This window comes from Drosophila mauritiana, chromosome 3R (assembly GCF_004382145.1).
Source record: "Drosophila mauritiana strain mau12 chromosome 3R, ASM438214v1, whole genome shotgun sequence".
Classification (NCBI taxonomy): domain Eukaryota; kingdom Metazoa; phylum Arthropoda; class Insecta; order Diptera; family Drosophilidae; genus Drosophila; species Drosophila mauritiana.
In genome coordinates, this window is record NC_046670.1 from 24641580 (window position 1) to 24664283 (window position 22704).

The following is a 22704-nucleotide window of genomic DNA, read 5'->3' on the forward strand; positions in this document are numbered from 1 at the left end:
TAAATACAAGCAGCGTCGAGTGGCGTTCGTGTTGTTGCCATAATGCATTAGAAGCGGTAAAGGACTTTATGTAAACATGTCGCACACACGCAACACCAGGCCTACGGATCCGCATCCGCATCTGCGTATGTTTGGATACAGGAGCTGGTTAGGGGGTTATAGGGGGATGGCAGGAGGCCTCGGCACCGGGACAACAAGTAGCTCATAACGTGAAAACAGCAGCCAAACGACAACAGGAAGTAGAACGGGCACGACTACGCCAACGAGAATGGCATTGAGAATGGCACCCCGAACCAGAACTGGGAACACAACGAAACAGGACACTGAAAAACTAATATTAGCTGAATCTTAAAAAGATTATAGTTAAGTCTAGGGTTAATCAAAAGTTATCTCTCTGCTACAAAACAGACAGATTCTTATGGATATAGGTGCTACATGTATCCGTACTACTCCTTCACTTATCTTAAAGATAAACATCTTCAAGGCTGGTTGAAAGTATCTAACAATCTTGTATCACTTTTAATTCTCTCAGTGCACCGAAATGCAGGAACCGGCTAAACGACAGCCCCAGCAGGCAGGAGACTCGTGTACGGGGCCGAAAACAATGGCCGGAAATGAGGTGCACACACGCACATGGGCGCATTCATACGTACGTGTGGAAGATTCGGTGACTTGTTTTGGGTTTTGTCCTGCCCCCATCCCCTCTGCACGTGCCCAGCCCCCCGCTCCCATTCACTTTCGATTGGGGCCAGGAGGAGAGGGAGCGGTGGCAAGACATTTTGGGTCGCCAGTTCCATGCGGTAATTTCATGCCATTTGCACCTTGCAATTTTGCCCCGGATGGAATTTGTTCTCTTTATTCCCGCTTTGGGCTAAATTATATATATTTATTTTTCATAAAATGCAGCGAGATACTAATGCCGTGCGGCACACGTTCTTTGATCCCGGCCAGCCGCCATTTCATTAGCCGGCTAAACTTTTCAATGCACCCCACCACAGAAAGCACACTTTGAACTCTCCTCGGACTTGGAGTAGGTAAGCCAAGGATATAGTCGTATATATGCTATAGAATGTGTTGAACATATCGCCTAAGCTGCTGATGGACACACAATGCTGCTGGGACGCATGTGTGTGATTCGGATCGCATTTAAAATACCGTTATGTCTGTCTGTCAAATTTTCCATTTAAAGTTTTTCCTGGAGCTGCCAGCAGAGCTTGTGTAACCATTGCTACTCCAATCTGGCAGTCGAGTGGATGCGAATGTGGCTGTGGATGCTGGGAGGCGGCACGAAAACTTTTCCATTTTCATTTCCATTCCATCATGTGGGACGGACGGATGGTCGGGCTGGGTGCGAGCGTAGATGTGGATGGCTGGCTGGGTCGTCATCTCTGCCGGCTCACTTAAATGTCTACACAGCCATCGCCGAGCAACATACAAAAGGTGAGCCGGCTGCATTGGGCTATGACAACTGGATGGAGTAAATAAAATAAACCAAGTTTGCATTTACGCAACGAGCACCCCGCCAGCTGCATCCTTGCATCTTTGCATCCGTGCATCTCTATCAGAATCTGATTCGGAATCAGCGTCTGCAGCTGCAACTGCATCTGTGTTTATTCTGCAACGTCTCCAAGGAGGCAAGAGGGGGAGTCGGTAAAGGGTGCTTGATGAGCATCATCGTTCTGCGGAGGGCAATCCACTTTCCACTTTCCAGCGGCACAAGTGGAAAAATACATTCTGAAAGGGGGCTGCATAAATTATGAGAAAACAGAGAAAAGGTTGAAGCCTCGGGTTTACATTTATATGGTAATATAGACTTTATTTATAGTTTTTGAAAAATTTTACAAAATAATCAAATATACATACACATACGGTTTCTAGTCACATATACATTCAATACCGAAAATGTTCTGGTGTGGGTTAGCATTTATAATTACTTTAAAGTAGATTTGGTATTTCTTGTTGCATTTAACAAAATCGAATAACTATAACTAAGCTGTAAATTACACATACAAGTAACGGCTCGATCGCTATATCAGGTGTATATATATACTGAGTACCGACGTCATCGTCATCGTCTCATTATCATTTAGCTAACTTATCGATGGGCTCCAGTCGCCGGACCAAAGCAACTTTGAGTGGGAATCGGTTGGGGGAATTGGTGATTTGGGGGCCTGGGAAGTTGGGGGAGGTTTGGGGATTTAACTTTATCTGTGGCGTTTTGTAATATTAATTGTATCGCTTGTTGCACATCCATTTACATTCACATTAACACAAATTATACTTTACTGTAATTCACTTTTCGCTTTGTGTGGCCAATCGTTCGGCAGCAGTATTAATTACACATATGGCTCTATGCTAAGTTTTTTTATTCGGTTATTTAACCACCTCATTTAAGTCTAGAAAAGCAGAATGCGTATCTTGTATGTGGCTGAGTTTTATAATTAATTAAATTTTACTCTCCTATACATTTATTTATATGTAGGCGTCATTGTCGTTAATCTCATTACAATATTCACTTAACCTCTAGCTCATACGTGTGACTGCATCTAAGGGGTGCGATTTCTGTCCGGTCTTCTGGTCTTTGGTTTCGGATTGCCAAAAAGGATAATTCGAGGGTGCCGGAAAACCAAACGAGAAAGGTGCCATTTGCGTTCTGAAGCAACAATACGAGTATCGAACTGTAAGTACATATATCATGAGATTTCGAATGACTGTGCTGCACTATATTTACATAAAACAACCTTGGCCACACCCACTGTTCGGTGTCTGAGATAAAGCCCGGCAAGTTCGGGAATTTATTTATATATATATATATATATATTTATAGTTATTACTGTTTGCGATTCACTGGTATTTACTGTTAGCCATCATCAATCATATTTATTTACACTTACGCACTAATTGTAATCCAATAGCCATGTGGATGCCATTTTTGTGTGTCGATTAATTTACATACCAAATCAATAGGTCTGTTGACTAATTTAATTGCATTTATGCGGTCAATTAAGCTACTTAGCGCTACATACATACAAATTGCAAAAAGCTAGAAAACGCTGTCTGCTGTAAGCCATTCAAATGCACTCCGTGTCTCGAATGCTGCAAATTAGTTGGAGTTCTGGATTCTGAATTTGACTAAAACGCATGGTGTGGCATGCAGTGGCAGTGCCGTATCCGATAATTAGTTTATGCATTCATGTATTAATTAAATTAACTATCCGCATAATGCTACAAAGTACTCCACACACCACCGTGACCCCGGGAACTTGACCCCCGGCTCATCGCTGGCCATCATCCCTTTAGCCTCGAGTACATACTAGTTATGTTTAAATGTATTTCTTCGGTCGTCGAGTGACTTTTTCTTTGGTGCAGTTTATACCTAGGAGTATGCAATAAAATCTATGTACAGTGGGGTTTTTTTTCCTTATTTTTGAGTGCTGGAATGGTCGGCAAATGTGGGTGTGAGTGGGTGTAGTGAATGCTTTATGGGTCCTAGTTTGAACAGTTGCATGCTCTTTTACATTGATTGTTACATGTATAATGTATGGTTCCGTTTTGCGTTTCTTGATTAATTCACTAAACTTGCTTGAGAAATTCGAGTCGAACAATGAGAAATGCTTATGCCTATGTGGATCATCGCTTAAACGACTAGAGTGTTGTGCAGGAGCGCGATATCCTTGGGTATCCTTGGTATCCAATCTCCGTTCGGCTGGCCCAGATCAAAGTCAATCGATTCGCTTTACTGTGCTATTGGCGGTGAAATTCGTAACTCAGGTCGAATTGGAAAGCAATTAGGCCACGAGCAGGCTCAGAGCCAAAGTGGCGGAACTCAGGGCCAGGAGGCCCAGCTTCTGTCGGTTGATGGCGCTGCTGCCGTAGAAGGTGACGCTCAGATCTCTCATCTCGTTATCTGCAATAAAGATGGATTGCATTCGCTTTTATTAATCCACTCGGAAAGGCCTCAAAAAGAAATGGTACATAGAAATCCATATCGCATATCGCACACGAATGTGTGCATTTCCATATTCATTGCTCTATATACGGTCGTAAAACAAATTGGTCGGGCATGCAAGTCAACAGATTGAAATGTACTCAATGGCTATGGATATGTGGATGTACGGATATATGGATATATGGATATATGGGAATATATATATATATGAAATACACCTCGCCAGGACAAACACGCACACATGCACACTTGCCATCTAAACGGACTTTGAATGGCATACATTAAAACTTGTTTTCGGCTCTCGTCCACGTAGTTTTCTGTTTTTGATCGAGCATTGAAATGGCAACGGAAATGGTACGCCAAATAGTTGGTAAACTGTCCGGACAAACGCATTCAAATATATATGTATATGGTATTTGGTTTATTTCCGATTTTATTTTCTTATTATTATATTGCTATATTTCAGTTATTCCGTATGGCTTAGCGCAAATACTGAGCTGTGTGCACAAGGTATTAAAAAATAAATATCATGCAGATAGAAACATGCAAAGAGACAGAAATAGAGAGGGAGGCAGACATACAGATTAAGACAGAGATAGAGAGAGAGAGAATGAGAGTTAGAAAGAGAAAGAGTTGGATGGCAGAAAGAGATAGAGCTAGAGCTAGAGCGAGACTAACCTGACAGACCGTGATTCAAAAAGGTTGACAGATCGACAGGTCCATCTGCAATTCGTACGTGTAGCAGTCGTTGAAAGTTAGGATAGTTGAAAGTAGGGATAGTGCGATGGTTGGAGCCACTGGAGTCGGGCTTCAAAGGGCGAATCTGACTCAGTAAACACCCGTAAATGAGGCGACCTACGGACCAGGATCAGCTCCTGCCTGCACATATACACGTATACACTTATACATGTGTACATATATATACATATATCATCCGTCCGCACATCGATTTTAATGAAATGTCCTGGCTGCCAGGGACATCGACTTCTTTATCTGCCGCTGTCGATTGCCGCACTGTCACAAGTTGCGGGCGAATAAATCTTATAAATATTTGATGGCCTGCCAGCCAGTCGGCAGCGACATATCTAAAGCACACACATCTCCTCAATGCTCCACATGCCCCCCAGTCAGCAAGAAAGGATGCCGCCCCGCCCCCAGTGATTGCTGACACTCTTAATAGACAGCCAACATCGGACGCTTCTCCGCATGGAAGCTGCTTTCTGGCGGGGAATGGGGCAATGTTGCTGCGAGGCGGCGCCAAGTGCCGGACGTGGTATCAATGTAGGTTGCATGTTGCACACGTGTTTGGCCAGCAACCGGGACAGCTCATCTATCGAGGCATCTAGGTTGCCAACGCCTCCAAAGCATGACAACTTTCATTTTCGAACTCCTTACAATATGAAACGATGCTTTTATGAACAAGATCATAAAAATATGAACAGCATATTTTCATAAAGCCATTAAGATACCTTTGAATTTGTGTTTTATAAAAATAAAATTGGTATAGTGTTAGATTCTGAAAGAATACCTGTAGACACCAATTTTCGTTCCAAATTGAGTGTGTCTTCTGTTTGTGCATCAAATGTTTCCAAAGCGCTCTCGTATGTCTCTATTCATTTGGCCATTTAGTCGTTCGCTGTTGGCTGTTGGCGGTAAAGCGACTAAGAAAAATGGCCGACGGGCAATGCACACACAGAAACTCCCCCGGCATTACCATATAAATTCCCCAACTGTCAACATAAAATAAAAGCAAATTGTCAATTGCGGTGCCAGCTAACGCCGGCAATTTTGTAATGAAAACAGACGCGGCCACGTACCCGTGATGGCGAAAAGGATGCAGGATGCAGGCTGGCAGGATGCAGGAGCAGCATCGGCAGCAGCCGGACCATGTGGCCGATTGGCTAATGCGTCGCGCCCAATGCCATACCCACTGCCCATTCCCCAATGCCATACCCACTGTCCTGCTGTCGTGACGACTTTTATTGCTTGCGGTTGGCGGCACAAAACCGTAACGTCACTTGTGATTTCTCGTTTGCGCAGCTAAATAAGCGCGCAGCCATCGATGTCGCCGCAGTGGCGAGTGGGTCCGCTCCGGGTACGCTTTTCGGCACCTGTCCGGTTTCGCAACCCACCACATCCCAACCCCCACATCCTGACCATGCGGCACACAGCTCCCCCACATCCTCCACGCGCTTTTCACGTTATAGCATTGCGGTGCGGCAACAAATACAAATGGCCGAATGCAATCGACATGGACGGACGCGGATTTGCTGGTCAGCCGTTACACAGCAATAAAAGTGGTGCTAGATGTCAAAACGAAATGGGTTTTAATCTGGTTAAGATGCCAACTTTGGCTTAGAAAAGTTTCAAGCTTGTATGTGGGGTGTAATTTGTAGTTTGCCTTTTTGATCAACATGTTTCTCTCTGTGTAAGGACGTTGTTGTGATGTCCTGGCGCTTTTTTGCTGCCGGTGCCCGGTAAGTACAGCAGGCAAATCCGATTTTTCGCACAGGTGACACGATGGTCGTGGCATGGCCCAAGCCCGGGGCTGTGCTGCTAGTTTATTAGAGATTCGCAAAACGCAGCAGCGGCTGCCTCACCGCGGATTTTCAAGTTTGGCAGCCCGGCAGCGACATTTCAACAATTCTCAACGCGGGCCAGTGGCTCGTTTGTCGCCGGCTGACCGCACGGATTTGGCTCTCCATTATATCTGGTTTGCCCAGATTAAAGCTCATCACTGGCGTAATACTTATGCTGCCATAGCAGTATAATGCAGTTTCACATTCCTTTGTATGCAAGCACTCAGCGTTTGTGGCCAGGAACTCCAGCAACAGTGTCTCAGTTGCTTGTCCCCCAGTCTTTCGGTCTGCCTGTCTGTCTGTCTGTGGCTCCTCCAAAAGCTCCATGGTGTTGGGCTGGCATTGTGGGACCTGCACTTTACATAAACATAACATTCACGTGGAGAATTCGCATTACACATCTTGCAAGTTGCAACTGCAACTGAGAGCAGCGGCGGTGCTATTTTTGCCTGTGTGCTTGTTATGCTGCCACTACACAAAACTTCGGCTGGCTCTTGCCTCATTTTCTCCCAGCTTTTCTCGCATTTTTTCCCCGATTCTTCTGTATATGTGTGTGCCTTGGCAAACTTTCCAACTTACATGAAGGCAAACAAAAAAAAACAGGAAAAAAAGAGAATGGAACGCAAAAAGCGATGACGCTGCTGCAGTTGTTCAGCGGGGCCTCGACTAAAGTATTCCCAGCGGCAACACAAAAGCTTCAAACGCACAGGGAAGGGCCTGGAAAAAAGGGGAAAGGGTGTGGAATGGAGCTGGGGCCGGAGGACACGATGGCCGCCGTCGTCGACTAGGACGAGTAAATTGAAAGTTTTTGAGCAGACGCTCAGTGCCAGGAGCGGCGACGTCGCCCCGACGCATTCTAAAGGACATGCAGTAAGGGTCCACTTTGTCATCGTTTGAATGCCTTGTTGCTGTTGCTGGTGTTGCTGGAGTTGCTGCTGCTGCTGCTGTTGCGTTTGCTATTGCTATTGCTGTTATTGCAGCAGCTCCTCAGTTGGCAGTTTCAGCAAGTTTTACGCAACTTTCAACGAGTCTTTCATTTTCTGATATTCCTTACTGCCAAACGTCCGCCCAATGCCCACTTTCCCGCACAAACATTCGCATTCACACACCATCGCTGCCTTACTTTATGCTGTAATTTTATTTAACTTCTTTTTTGCTTTATGTCGAGTATTTTTTCGCGTGCACAAAATGCATTATTTTTTATATCTCTATGTGCTGCTTGCTACCCGTAACCCCTGACCCTTGAGCCCGCGTGCTCCACTGTCGTTACTATAACTGAACTCCATGATGTAAATGGCTGCATACCTGGCGGGGAGTCTATTCTACGAGCTCCTCCTCTTCCGCCCTCCTAGTCACATCCACGCATTGGGGCTTTGACAATGGCAACACACACACACTCACACAAAAACAATGGCAACAAGGATAATATCAGCGACACAATGGGTCGCGATGGCAGACGAAGTATCGTAAAAATTAAATGCACTTGGAGGCCATTCGCAATGGGGATAATATGGCTGAGGAAAATCGAAGTTGATATGCCCTTGGGGGTCCTTAAGCTGACCCATTATGTGCCGCATAAATTGTCCTTCTAAGCTGTAATGAACGCGAATGTGGATGGATAAAGATATTGGCTCAAATCTGTCATTAAAATATAATTTCTTTGAGCTTAAAGTACTATTCATTCTACTGTACATTCATACAACCCCTTAAGCTGATAACCTTATATTAATTCCGTTAGTTATTATCGGTGGTTCCACCACAAAAGAAACCCCTTTTCCTTCTAACTGTTACTTGTTGAACTTCCCATTGGCTTTAGCGTACAAAGTGCTATTGTTTCAACAAACGTCATCTGCAGCTGGAATGTGTCTACCTGTGGAAGCTCGTCATATTGCGGATCCAAGGTTCTTGAATGCGTGGCGAATGGAGTCCAAATGTGAACTGCAGGCAGCGCTCAATTGGCATTTTCTTTCCCTTAGTGGCCAGGATAGGGCAGGAGTCCTGCGGGCCACCTTGCTCCACTTCCAGGACACGTTTACGTGCTGAGGTGCACAGGTAAATGAACTGCTGATATTTCTCTGACTGCCTGTCTGCCCTTCTCTCAACTTGTGTGTATGGCGATTGTGTGTGTGTGTGTGTGTACATACAGCAGTCTAGGACAATTCTCGTCCTTTAGTGTTACGGTTATTGTGCGAGGATTGTTGCTATGACACTCCAGGCTCATTAGTTGCCGCTTTGCTCGATTGCACCTCGTTGGCAGTGGTGGTGGTGGGGCTGCTGCGGTTATTATTGCATCGCATGCTCGGTCACTAATTGCGTAAATTGTTTACGTTTCGAAAATATAATGAAGTCATTTCCATTAGCACAAAGCGCAGCCATAAATTGCCGCCAACGAAGTTGCAATTCGCATCGATGGAGCGCCATGGAATGGCATTTCAATGGCGCGTAATGAAGTCGGAGGCGCAAGGACCTCGTATGCCATATGCCAGCATCTTATGCGGATACATGTGCGCCAGGACCAGGATCGTCAAAAGCAACACGTCTTGCCGGCAGGCGACATCGATACCATTTCCCGGCATCGAATGGCTAAAGCTTTTCCTCGCGCGAAGGAAAAGGGAAAACCCTTTTGTGAGTGTGCGGCATTCACGTTTTGCTTTATTAAATTTTCACCGCTTCGCTTTGTCCCTGCCGGCTGGCAGCTCGAGTATTTCACTCACCATGTGCGTGTTTATTGCATATTTCTTTTGTTATTGTTCTTATTGCTGTGGCTGTTGCCACTGCATATTTATGCGTTTGTTTGCCCCGAGAACGGGGCACAGAAGACCCATCAGCGTAACTGCAACAGCCGCAACGGCACTGAACCGTGCACTATTTGCATTTGCATGCATTTCGCATGGCAGTTCCAGTTGCAGAGGCACTGGCAATGGCAATGGCAGTGGCATGGCAGCCAAAAGATGGCAAAAGACAGCGGATCTGGAGCCGGCGCCGCCAAATGTGCGTCATTTGCATGGAAAATCGCTTTTCTGTGCGCGCCGCATTTCACGCTGGCAGACCTACGTTTTCTTCACTTTTCCCTGCCGTTTTTCCCCTGTCTTTTCCCGCTTCCCGCTTTTCCAGCTGCCCGAATTCCGTATGCAACGCAACAATAGTTTTGCATATAAATGGATTTCGAGTGTGCATTTAGATCTACCCACCTATCCACCTGGTCGTACCGCCATCGACGCATTGCATCTTTGTTTATTTATTGCCGTCACGAAGGTGACTTTCAAGGAACTTAGCAGGACTTCCGGGCTCGCCAACATCCAATTAGCGCCGCCTTGTGCCCTTATTTGATTTTTCACCCTCATTATGCAGTGTCAAGACTGTGCGCCATCAATTAGTTATGCACACACATGGAGATTTTCTCAACCGCAAATTTATCAACTGGCAGTCAAAGTAACTGCCAACGTGGCGTATACTTCATGCAGCACGAGGATTGGACCTTATTTACCCAAGTTCTGTTGCCTTCTCCCAATTATTGGCAACGAAAGCAAGGAAATTCCTTTAAAATATGTTAAAGCACAAATACTCAAAATAAAATGAATTGTAAATATAATAGAATTCTTTGCTAAAAGTCTTTTCTTTTGTATTTGGTCATAAATTTATCAGTTTTTTAGCCATAAATCTGAAAATAATTGTCCAAATATGGAATGCCATGCATTCTTGAACTCCTAATTTAATTTCCTAACGACTGGTAATCGAATTTGGCAATGTAAAATTTTTTGGATTTTTTGCAAATTTTAATGATGTTACCCCTTACAAAAAAGTGAAAATTCATCGAAAAAATATTTTTTCCATATCCACCCAAAAGTGATAGGGATCGTTAGTATTGATAAAAAGCTGCACAAAACTGTCATTCTTCCAGCTATACGACCATTTTCAGTCATATTGCAACTAAAAAGGCTTTGGAAATATCTATTTTTTTGTATCAAATCGATTATATTTGGACTTTTGATGCTGATTTAGGTATTTAAAATGAGGATCCCACGATCCTGTGGTGTGGTAAATTGATACCCAGATGAGGAACGACGAGGGTGATCACTACTCAAAGAACTCATTAAGCTGCGATTTCTATGTGCTATGAGTGCACTAAGGACTGTGTGTGATAACAGACATGCTGTGCATGTGCAAGGTGGTGGTCTGGGTGTCTGTGTGTGAAATGATTGCGGAAACTCTCGCAGCGAAAACAAACGAGAAAGCGACGTGTTCACTTCACGCTTCACTGGCCAGCTTCGGCAATAAATTTAACTGCATTAAGTTATGACAGCTTGAACATGTTTTCTCCTCGGGCTGCGATACAAAGCGATTGGAGAATTTTATTCTTTGCTATTTTTATGGCTTGCCTTTCTGTTTGCCCGCTGCAGCTTCATTGTGATTTTTGTGGATTATCGGCGAAAGCAGCGCATAATACCAAATTATTATGCATACAGCCAGCAACAGAGAGCACACAAGCAAATGGCATGTATTCGATTGACCCACGGCTAGCCGAGTTAGTAATACCCTAAGGGATTAAACGACTTGCGCCAATCAAGTGGTACACGGATTTTTCTGTAATTTTGTGTAAGGGTATTTGCATGATTGCCACACGGAAAGGATGCTCTATTGTGTTTGCAGACGCTACAGAACTAACGAGTAGTTGCTACAGAACGAGTACTCACCATTTGATGATGTGGAGAAGACGAAACTGTTGGTCAAATCGCTCCATCCGTATCGATTCCTGCAATGGAGAGCCGGTTGCTGTATTAATCATGGAGCTCGGTAACATTACCGGTATTAATATGCAAATGATTGCTAATGATGGCAGCTCCCCCGTTATGCGACTATAAATAATATCTCGAGTGGTCAAATTAGCCACATTGGCTCACTCGCAGCGCACAGTGGGCACTGAACTGCATATCCCTCCACTCCGTTAATCTATTTCGTAGAACAATGCGATATCCCATCAGGCCGGCCAACTTAATCTCGGTGCTCGTGTCCACTGTGCGGCTTAAAACTCCCTACAGTGCGCCGTAAAGTTTTGCTCTTATAATCTGACACCATCCGACTCACCTGGACTGCACGGTGGCCTCGTAATGCTGATCGGGATCCAGGCCGCGTACCATGTAGCTCATGCCCTGGGCGTAGTGGTGCGAAACGGGAACTGCCGGCAGGACGACGTTGCGCCAGTCGTTGTGGCCCCAGTGAATCACGTTGCCGTAGCCGGAGTAGCTGCCGCTGCCAGACAGTCCGGACAGTCCGCCCATGTTGCTGCCAATCCGATGCGCATGTAGCCCAGAGCCGTACATCTGGGACGAGGAGGAGGACATCGACGAGGAGGAGGAGGGCGAGTCGATGGCATTGCCAACGACCTCGTGTCCTTGCGGCAACTTGCGGAAGGACAGCTTGTACTCCTCGATGGGAGAGTGCGAGTCGACGGCCCAGGAGATGTTGTATCTGAAAATGGAGGACGGAGTGAGTCAGTGAGTGAGTGAGTGAGTGAGTGGCTTGGTTATCGCAAAGTTTTTCGCGTGCAACAGTTGGCGGGGGATTTATTCCGAGGCGCTGGCAATCAATATGTAATTGTTAAATTCTCCATTGAGAGCTTCAGCCACTGCAGTTAAGGCCAACACGCAGCCGGCAGTCACGTCAAGATGCTGGACGGGCATCGGGGCAGGGGGTTGGGAATAGGGACCTCCAGAGTGACAACAACAACGTAATCAATGGCTGACGACAATGGCTGGGTTAAGATACTGCGTATGAGCCAGCCAGCAGCTTTGTTGCCCGGGAATCGGGATCGGGAGTAAGGGATCACGGGGTAAGGAGCTCGGGGTTCGTCGTCCGTCGCTTGCTGTTGCTGCAGTCTTAACATAATGCCCGCCCTCGCCTTTGTTATTGGCTGCTTGTTTGCCCAGCTGCCCCGCATCTCGGAGCTCGCATCTCGCATCTCAGTGCTTGGTTCCTGGGTAACTGAAACTGCTCGCACAATGCGTCCATTCAACCGAAAAGCCAACAGTCCTGCCACATTCTCAGCTCAAGTGTAAATGAAGTTATATGACCGACCCCGACTCCTTCAGCTGGGTGCATTGTACCGCGATTAGGAAGCCAAGTGGAGGTGGGTGAAACTGCATTTTTGGCCATTGCCCCCCGTGTTGGCTTAAAGGTTGAACACCCCTAGTTGGCGCGATGCTGTGCTTTAAAATCGGAGCAGCTCATTAGCCGGCAGACGATGGACAAAGTTATTTATGGCCACACTCCAATGGAGCCGCTCAAGTAAACAACTAATTACGGATGCCCCACTTCGTCCTGGGATGTCGCAATACGCCATTACAAAAGGCGCAAGTTCATTGCTTTGCGATAAAGTCGGCACACAATTTGAATGTTAATCAGCATTGGGATGCTGATGGCATAGAGGACGAACGTCCTTTGGCATCCTGTTTGTGTCGGCACGGGCCATCATTTGTTTTGCCCTCGAATGTATTCTGTATGATTATTGGGCCATGCGAACTAATAACTTCAAGTCCTGGGCACAATAAAAACATAAAACGCCAATCAGGAAACTTTTCGCATATAGCATAAAACTAACGCAAGCAATAAAAATGATTATTAACAATTGAAGAGCCGGCGACTGGCGCCAGACGGCTGAGAAGGGACCGGAAAAAAAGGAGGAAAAGGCGCTTTTGCGTACTTTGTATGCTCGATTCGGGCTTTTTGGTAGCTTAATTGCCGGCAGCAGTTTCCGGCGGCAGGGAATCAAAGCAAATGAAACGAAATGAAATCAGCGCCAAAGTTGACATGGCCAAAATGTTCGGTTAGTTGCTTTTTGCAAAGTTGCGTTAACGGGGCGTATGCGCAATATGGCTGCTAGCTCGCAATTATGTGCGCCACACACAGCTGACGTTTTTGGCCGCTTTGACCTTTTTGCAGCGGATTATTGGATTTCGTTTGGGTTGAATTATTGAAAGGTGTAACCTGGCCGACATCGTTTGGTGCAAAAAACAAGAAACACACACGCTGCAAAGCTATCTAGCTGTCGGTCTATCTGTGTCTATTTCTTCTGCCATTTCGTTCGAGTGGTGTGATGTGAGATGTGAGCTTGTTTGTCGCTTGGCTGACTTCCCCGCACTTTTCCACCAACGCTCCCATATCCGTCCGCCTTTGTCTGCCCGTCCCCCTTGTGTGTGCGTGTGTTTGATGACAGCTAATCCAATTAAAAGTTTCATACGCTACGTTTACGTATGCTCACTGGCGGCCCGGAGAGTTGTCCGTCCGTCCAGCTGTCCGTAATTCGGTTGCCATGTCAGTCAACGAAATTAATCTAATAAAGTTACTCAGTGCATCATCATCATCATCGTCATCAGCCACATCCAGGGGCAGTGTCTAATGTCCAATCAGGCCGGAGCACCTGACATTTCCAACGGATTTTGCATTTTATGCTCAATTACAAAGTCGTGGCCCTGCCGTAGTCGTAATTAGCCAACCCAACCCAACCCACCTGTCCACCCAAAGCATTGTCCAAGTTGGCACGTGGCCCAAACTCGTTTCCCATCCATGGCCACTTGCAATCGAAATCTTACCTGTCCTTGTACTGACTGATTGGCGGTGAATTAAAAACGGCCACGTTCGGTTTTCCGCTCAACTGGAGGGTCTTGCGTGCCTTTCCCAGCTGATTTTCCGCCACACAGGAGTAGTTGCCAAAGTCCTGCGGATGCACTTTGCGTATAATCAGCGTGTGCCTTGATCCCCGCGTCTCCATGATGTGCCGCTCCGTGGTATCCAATTGCATGGTGTCTTTGAACCAAATTACCTGTAAATAATTGAAAACTTGGTCAATCGAGGCGAGCACGAGTTTCGAACTGGCGAATGTGTGAGTGGTGTGCGTGATTGCGTTTCACCTGGTGTACCCGGTGTGCTCTCGGGTTGGACCAGGACGAGGTTGGAGTTTTGCGGTCGAGTGTTTTTAAGGGGGTTCGGTGGAGGAGGTTCCCCGGTTGGGGGGCAAAAGTTAAGACGATTTGCGGCGAGAGTACTTCCACTGCCACTTCGTGCGGCTGTCACTTGAGCGTCAATTAAGCGTAATTCCTGTTGAAATTGAAAACCAGATCGACGTGCCCCACCGACGGTTATTGATTTCCCATCAGATTTTTACCCCCCAGCAGTTGTGGCCAACGACGTCTGGCATGAAATTCATCTTCGATTCGGCAACGGATCGGCATTGTTTGTACCTATTTGTTTGCAACATATTTTTGCAGCCAGCTACGTCAACATGTTTTGTGTGTCAAGTGCGAGTCCCGAATCCTCTGCAAACACATCCCGAAAAAGGACTCACGGTCATGTGAGTGTGTTCGGATGCCAACTACGCAGACGGAGAGGACCGTGCGTGTTTTGTAAATGAATTGAGGGCGCGAGTCACTGCAGCGCCGGGCTGTCGCCGCGCTGACAGCTCGTAGACAGGATACGCGAGGATACGGCAGGATACGCCAGGCTACGGCCGGATACGGGCCGTAGTCGGCAGATAAGCAAGGACAGAACGCACGAATTAACAGGGGATACGGGCAGCTCCAAAAGCACCACGAGCAGCAGGTGCTCGATTCCATGACGCACATACCGAAATCCAATCTCCAGTTCCCGTGCCCACAAAGGCACAAATACTAAAACAAATAGAGGCAAACGTAAAAACCAGATGAGAGTGAGTGGGTAGATAGTAGCCAGCTATCTGTGGCATTTCTATTTGCAAGTCTAGTATTTATTTGCTCCTATTTGGCTGGATTAGTTAACGCTGGCGGTGCTTCGCCGCATATTCCATTAAAATGACTGTCAGCAGTGCATATGTGTTGTCATATTTTCCACTCACACCAGCGCGCTTAGACATTTCCAACCATTTCCACCCATTTCCACCCATTTCCCAACGTATATGTGTACGTGTGCAGCCGTAAATGTTTTTTGCCCATGCCGTTATTTGTCCAAAATGTTGATGTTTGCGTTTTTCGTGCCTTTTGTTTCTAGCCGACTGAATGGCTGTGCTGTTGATTTTACGCTTTTTCCCTTAATTTAAGCTCTAGTTTTGGAACCCCAACCCATTCCCTTGACCACTATCATCATCGTTGAGAGGAATTGTCTTGGCAACGTTCCTTCAACCGTGCGTAACGAGGCATAAGTGTTGACGTGGCAGAAAAATGGCCAGAAATTATTTTATTTGATATTTGCCCGGCTTTGCCTGCCAGCTAACTGAATTAATTGCTCCACGGATGGGGCAATTGATTGCTCCCGAGTCCTGTGTGCACTTCATTAATAGATCCACGCAAATGTGGCGCCAATCAATCTTTTGCACTTGCGCTTAATTTTCAATTGCTTTCGCTGCTCACGGAAAAGGAAATCGATGCGAAACAAGCAACTTGGCCAACTTTCAAGCTGGCCGAAACAAAACAAACCGAAATGAGACGAAGAAGCGCCAAGAAATTAGCATTGATGAGCAGCAAAGCGAGAAATACCAATCAACACTAATCAGCCAAAAAGGAAAGAAAAGAAAGCAGAAGTGTATGCGTGCCTCAGCCAACTGGCATTCCGTCTTTGTAGCTCCAGGATCCTGAGTCCTGGCCACCAGCTCCTCTTCTCTTCCCTTCCGTTTGGTCTGGCAATCTATTATGCAATACCTTCCTTCGCTGGCACAGCGGAAATTGCCAAAGGAAGAGTGTTGTTAGACGGGTGGCAGCTGCGAGTGAAAACGCGCTAAGGAACAAAAACAAAAGGGAAAAGCGACTGAGAGCCAAGAAAATAATTGCAAGAGGCATGTGGGAATTACGCATACGCCACGTTGGCACGCACATAAGAGAGTTGCGTGTGGAATCGCCGCTGCTTTCCTATTTTTTTGCTGGTGTTGCTGGTGTCGCTGTTAATGGCCACAGTTTGACTTAAGTTGTTGCCTACACCAATTGGTCAGAGCCGTGGCACAGCTGCTCCCCAAAGTTGCCGCCTAGGGAAAAGCTAATAGAAATTAGATAATGACAATAAATAACTTTGCCGTAATTAATGACAGTAGTTGAACAGCAGTTTAGAGTGCTGGTCTACCATGTCATTAAGTCTATAATCGGGCCATCTCCTCAGACTTTACACACTGCTCTATATGCCACATGTTGCACACAGTTAAATCGAATTTATGCCCCAGAAGTTGGGTAATTCTAGTGGCCTTAAACTAATTTCAACGAACATTTTATTCGTTTAACTAATTGTGGAGTATAATGTTTCATATGCTATAATCCCCTTTTTGTTTAAATAAATGGTATAATGCGCTGCATAATATGGCTTTCAATGGAAATATGGGTATTTCAAATTAAATTTCATATTTAGAGACCATTTCTAGTAAATGAGTAAACATGTAATGCAATGCATTTAGCTTTCGCTAATCTGTGAACCCTTCATGAACCTGTCTTCGTTGATACCATTCTGATAAATTACCACTTAAATCGTGTGTATATCAAGTAGTTTTTGCAACGTTGTGATGGCAAGTAAGCAATTTCCAGACCGACGAATCCTCTAATTATCTCGCAATTTTGTGCCATCTAAACATCTCATTTCGTATCGGGCCAATAGGCCAACTTGCAGTCCTTCCGACCCGGGCACAAAAACTCATTACGTGCGCTGCGTTCGTGTGTATGTGTGTGTGTGTGTGCGAGTGTGTAAATGTGAAGAAAATTACCAATTTGGAAATTAATTTGCGAAATAATTAAAAGCCATAGTAGCGGCATGGCAGCCGTATCTTTCCCCTTTTCCCCCCATCCACCATCGCTCGCTGATGAGCGATGAAAGCTCATCAGAGTGGCTCCTTGTTTAGGAGGGTGGGTGTGGGAGGCGGGCATAGTCGGTGGTGGGTGGTGTGCGGGCGTATTAGGGACCAGTGGCTGTCCAAACGGACGCCCATTAATGCTGTTAGCTGCTGACGTTGATGGCTATGTCAAATGCTGCTGCATGTTTAATGCGTCCGACATCGATGACGGCGACAACATCGTTGACAATACTGCCACCGCCGCCCGATGACGTTGATAATGATGTTGTCTCATTGCCGTCGCTCATGTTAATGACAATTGCTCTAATGACTTTGTTGCTGCCCGGTGGTTGGGTGGTTGGGTGGCTGGTTAGCCTCAGTGGAGTGGCACAGACACAGAGACACACAGACGGAGCTTAGAGCATGTTTATGATATTCATTATGCAACAAATCGACAATATCAATGGATTATGAATATGCGAGACTTGGGCTCGTGGTGCAATGCGTAATTAATATGTAAATATGCACATAAGTGCCAATGCATGGGCGGCAGTCTGGGAATGTCATATGCATATACATACATATGCGTATGTAGTACCTTTCAATGTGCGCTAAATAATTAATATGGAGCCCCCGTGTGGCGTGGAGTGCGGTTTTTCCGCATCGAACTGCCTGGATATCGTTGACAAGACATAATTAAAATTGCACGCCGCACAAGAACAATTCGAACAATGATGGGCATATATGTATATATACCTATTATTTGCATCAGGACTCATTAGTTCATTGGCTGGCGATCATTTGCACCTTTGTGCCAGTGATGAAAACGAGAATGAGAATTCTATGCAACAGATTTGTGACCGTAATTACAGTACATATGGCATGCCACAGATATTTGCCCAACTTTCCCCCTCTTATCACGCTAATTAAACTGACCTTTGGCTCGCTGCAGAGTTTACATGCCAATGAATTCCTTAATTAACATTTTTCGCAAAAATAAAACACACAACTTTCTGTGTCTGTGGCACACACTTGAAATGTGTATATATGCAGTTGCAGGTGGAGCAGAGTCAAGTACTTGGAGGCTCGTTAAAAAAAGCCCCAAAAAACAACCGAAAAGGAAGCGTTAAATTGTATACACTTAGCCACAGGGATACAAAAATAAAAGAAAAGCTTAACATAAAAAATGGCAAAGGGGAAAAGCATTAAATGAATGGAGGGAAAATGACGAACTGCGGCCAAAACGAGAAGCGAGAGGCAAGCAAATGTAAAAATTGCATGCGGAAATGCCATTCTCAAAGACTACTAAATGCCACGCCCACCCCGCTTTTAACCGCCCACAGCTCCGTCAACTACTGGCGATGGCATGCACAATGCAAAGCAGGAGGCGTTGACGTTGACGCTCGGCTGCAGGGGGTTAAAACGAGGCATGGCGGCCAGCGAAGGGTTAAGGGGGCCAACGACTTTAATGAAATGTGTCGGACAGAGCAAATAAAAAGCACCAGCTAGCTGGCAAATAAATAGTTACGCTGTTCGCTGGAAAGCAGTCAACTCTTTGCGGCCACAAAACGAGGGCCATAAAAAAAAAAAAAAAAGAAAATGTTAAAAATTAAATAGCATAAAAACTTAATGCGCTGTCGGAAAATTCGTGGAACGGGCCCAGAGTCGCTGGCGGTCGGACTTACCACGAATCGGGCCAAAAATGGAGCGAAACAAAGTGAAATGAAACGGGAGCTGTATAATTTTAAGGATTGACATTTGCGGTTGCAAGTCATTATTCGGGTTTCGTCTCTTACGTACGTTAGGGTGAGCCCGGTCACTTTCTGGCCAAATTAAGGTCCTGCAAGGTCCTTATTAAGGCTTTATTGGGCAGGCAGTGCAAAGGAATCTGCAATCTAGCCGGGTTTTAAGGGCAATGACTTGGTTTTTCTGCCTGATTGGCATGCTTGACTATTTCATAAATAAATTAAAGTTAGATGCCTGAAAATTGCATTTAAATACAATTCAAGGTTAAAGGATTCAGGATAATAATTATAGTAATGTCCTGGCTGACTTTTCGCAGCAAAGGATCACCCTACTATATCCCAATCCCTCCATTTTCGCCCAGCTCTTCTCGCCTGTGTGTGCGCCATGTCATTTTGGGTTTCTTTTCAGTTCTTTGGCATTTCTCTTGTGCTTTTTTGATGTTTTTTTTTTTTCGGTCGGTAGACCGCCGCTTCTCACTTCCGCTTTGGCAACTTCCGCAATTTTACTTTGAATTATAGCCGAGCGTATTAATTTAAATGTCGACAAAAGGCGCAGAGCACAAAAATAAACACCAGAGGATGAGAGAGTGAGAGCCGGGCTAAAAGTGAAGTCGAAATTACTGCAGAAAAGCTCTGAATGTAGGAAAATGCATTCGGCAACAGGACGACAAGGACACGCTCAGCGGCTCTCGCTCGCACAGTGTCGCCATCTCGCTCGGACTTTTTGTGAGCGATGTTTGATTAAAATTATGCTCGGCGCCTCTTCTTTGTCGCTGCGTCCTTTTTATCATCTCTTATCTGCACTTTGTGTTGCACTTCAATTTGCCGCTGTAGACTTTTAATTAATGCGTGGTGGCAGCAGTCATCTGCTTTCGACTCTCAGCTTAACAATGGACTCCCCGAGACGGCTAAGTCTATGGGATGTGCCCTATACATATGGGCATCGGAATCTGTCCGTCTGTCCGAGTATCTGTGTATCTATGGCGGTGTATCTGTGTATCTGTAGCATCCGCTGCGGGGGCGCAGTATGGTTTGCTGTACGTGTTTCCAAGTGAGCTAGCGCGATAATGAAAATTTATGTATGAAATTTAATTAAAACATACCTCAGGCTGTGTTTCGCCGTGGACGATGCAGACCAGCGTGGCCTCGTGCCCTTCGCCAGAGAAGACCACAGGACGCTCCACGGAGATTTCCGGCGAAACTGCGGGCGCAAAATAACGAAGAGAATGTTAAGAAATTAGTTAATAACATGAACATTGTCCTGTCTCACGGAATGGCAGCGAATGGCTGGCGAATGGTAGCGAACGCGAAAAATCAATGGCCCAATGGCGCCCCCCAGACATTGGTAGCAGTAAAGTGTAAATTGGGATGGGAGCCATGTAATTAGCACATGTAATGACCAGGGGGCGGGCAACCGGATCGGTAACGAACTCGCATCAAAATTATACGGACATATAAATTCTTAATAAATGTCAGAACGAACAGGAGTCCCCGCCAGGCATTTCAATAATTGCCAGCCAACCAATAAATGTCGGTAAGTGTGTAAATGTAATAAGAGCAATCCCCATTTCAGCTGGGCATCCCTCAGCCCTCATCCCTCAACCCCTGACCGCTGAGCCGTGACCTCTGCCCTTCCATGACTCCATCATCTACGCGAATGCATGTGCCGCGAGAGCGTTAAAAGTCAATACCCGTTCGAAATCGAAATCAGATTTGACATAAATTGGACTGACAGGCGGACTCCGGTGGCACGGTCGCGCACAGAAAAAATTAATTCGTTTCGCTGCCATTGTGTACCTACACTTGAAAAAGAATCCAATTCAAATGTGGAATATTTACTATAAAAAAAAGATCCTACCTATAGTAGTTTTTTTTACAAAATTGTTTCGAGCTAAAAGAGACATTTTTATTCCGTTTGACTAATGGATATGTACTCGGCTTGTTTCGAAAATATTCCGAATGTATATTGTTATTGTTTTTTCCAGTGTTTAAATATGGATGTGGGTGGCATACTTACACAGGACATGGAGCACGACCTGGCTGGAAGCGGGCTGGCCCACGCGATTGTTGGCCGTGCATATGTAGACGCCGCCCTTGTGCCGATCCACATTCTCGATGGAGAGGACGTGCGAGTGGAGCTTCTCCTCGCCTGAAACGGAGAGCCATGAAAACCGCATGAAAAATGCAACCCAATAAGGCCGCCGCCACACGGACGGACATCCAAAGTACGCTTCTGGTTGTCCGCTTGTCCTTTAGTTCAGCTGTCCGTTTGTCCGCGAGTCCGATAGTACGATAGTCCGAGTGTCCGCAGCCCAAGAAATGACAGAGCCAATTACGGAGAATCAACGTGCGGCCAAGTGACAGTGATGTCCGGCAGAAGTCCTCCTTCACCACGGTCAGGCTCTGTTGTCCGCCAAACAACGAAGAAACCACCAACGCAGCCGCTCTCACACACTGCGATTTTGCCGGCGGAGTGAGCATTATATTTAATAATAAAGGACGAGCAAAGCGGTCGCCGAAAGCGGGGCAGAAAATATAATTTCTTTGACTTTCCATTTTTATGGAAATTGTTTAAAGTTTCTTTTACGACTGTATTCATTTACGTTTTCGCCACCGCGTCGTCCTTTGCTGCTCTTTACGATTTTAATTTGCGTGGCCTTTGGTTGGTTTGTGCTGGTTGCTCGGTTGTTTGGCGGGTATCCTTTTTGGTTGGGCCACGGCACACTCGTCCTGGCACTTATGCGCAATCTTACCGTTGGGCAAAATATTATTCTTGCGGCTCCAAGTCACATTCGGCATTGGATTACCAGTGGCCGAGCACTCGATGCGCACCGACGAGCCCTTCTTGACTTGCAAATGTCCGCCGGTGCTAATGTGATGAATCCTCGGCGGCACTGGAGGGCAAAAAAATGGAGAAAAAAAGAACGAAAAGAGCACAGTGAGAGAGTAGAAAAACACATTAGAAATGGCCAGTGGTCCCAGTGTCCCCGCTGTCCACCCAAAAATGTGTATGCAAAGTGGGGCTGGGCAAGGACATCACACAATTTGAATAAATAAATGCGCACCGAATGCAAATTGAATGAGAGAAAACGGCATTTACGCGTCTCCAACTTTGGACTTCGACTGGGCAAGTGCCCCTAGAAGTCCCCTTTTCTGTTTTTTTTTTATTTCATTCCTTGACCCAACTGGGGCATAGTTTGATTTAATTCGGGACCGGCGTTTATTTATATTTGTGGCCGCATTATTTTGCAGCTGTTAAAAATTATGTCTGCTGTGCGGCGACTAAATCAAGGACAACGGCAGCTGCCGCCTTCGATGGCTTCATTCCATTTTATGGACATTTCTTAGGCATTGTTGTATTTCGTCCTTTTTGTTTTTGGGCCTACTAAATGGCCAGCAGTTCGTTTTTTTTTTTGTTTTTACTTTAGTTTTCAGTCTTGTTGTTTTTTCTTTACCATGTTTCTTTGTTATGCTGAAGCTCTCGGGGATTTCGTTCATTTGGCTGATATTTGCTTTTCCCCAGAAAATTCCACATTTAAGTGCGAGTATCAACAGCTCAATAAACCAAAAGGCGCACAGAGACACTTCAATACATAAACATGCATATATGTATATGTGTATTGGACTCAATATACATATCAAATTGGAGTCCATCTA

General features: G+C 45.7%; 1 protein-coding gene across 1 annotated transcript in view; it reads right to left on the bottom strand.

Moving 5' to 3' along the window:
• Window positions 1–1843: 1843 nt before the first annotated feature.
• The window catches only part of LOC117144629 (interference hedgehog), a 120749-nt gene continuing 99888 nt past the window's right edge, over window positions 1844–22704 (bottom strand). Inside the window, exons 6-12 of the mRNA XM_033309924.1 lie at window positions 21801–21941; window positions 21065–21196; window positions 20151–20248; window positions 14118–14347; window positions 11614–11997; window positions 11223–11281; window positions 1844–3907 (exon numbers count right to left, since the gene is read on the bottom strand). Of these exons, the coding sequence (XP_033165815.1) occupies window positions 3789–3907; window positions 11223–11281; window positions 11614–11997; window positions 14118–14347; window positions 20151–20248; window positions 21065–21196; window positions 21801–21941 (1163 nt within the window). The 3' untranslated portion in view covers window positions 1844–3788. The remainder of the gene's footprint in view (window positions 3908–11222; window positions 11282–11613; window positions 11998–14117; window positions 14348–20150; window positions 20249–21064; window positions 21197–21800; window positions 21942–22704) is intronic.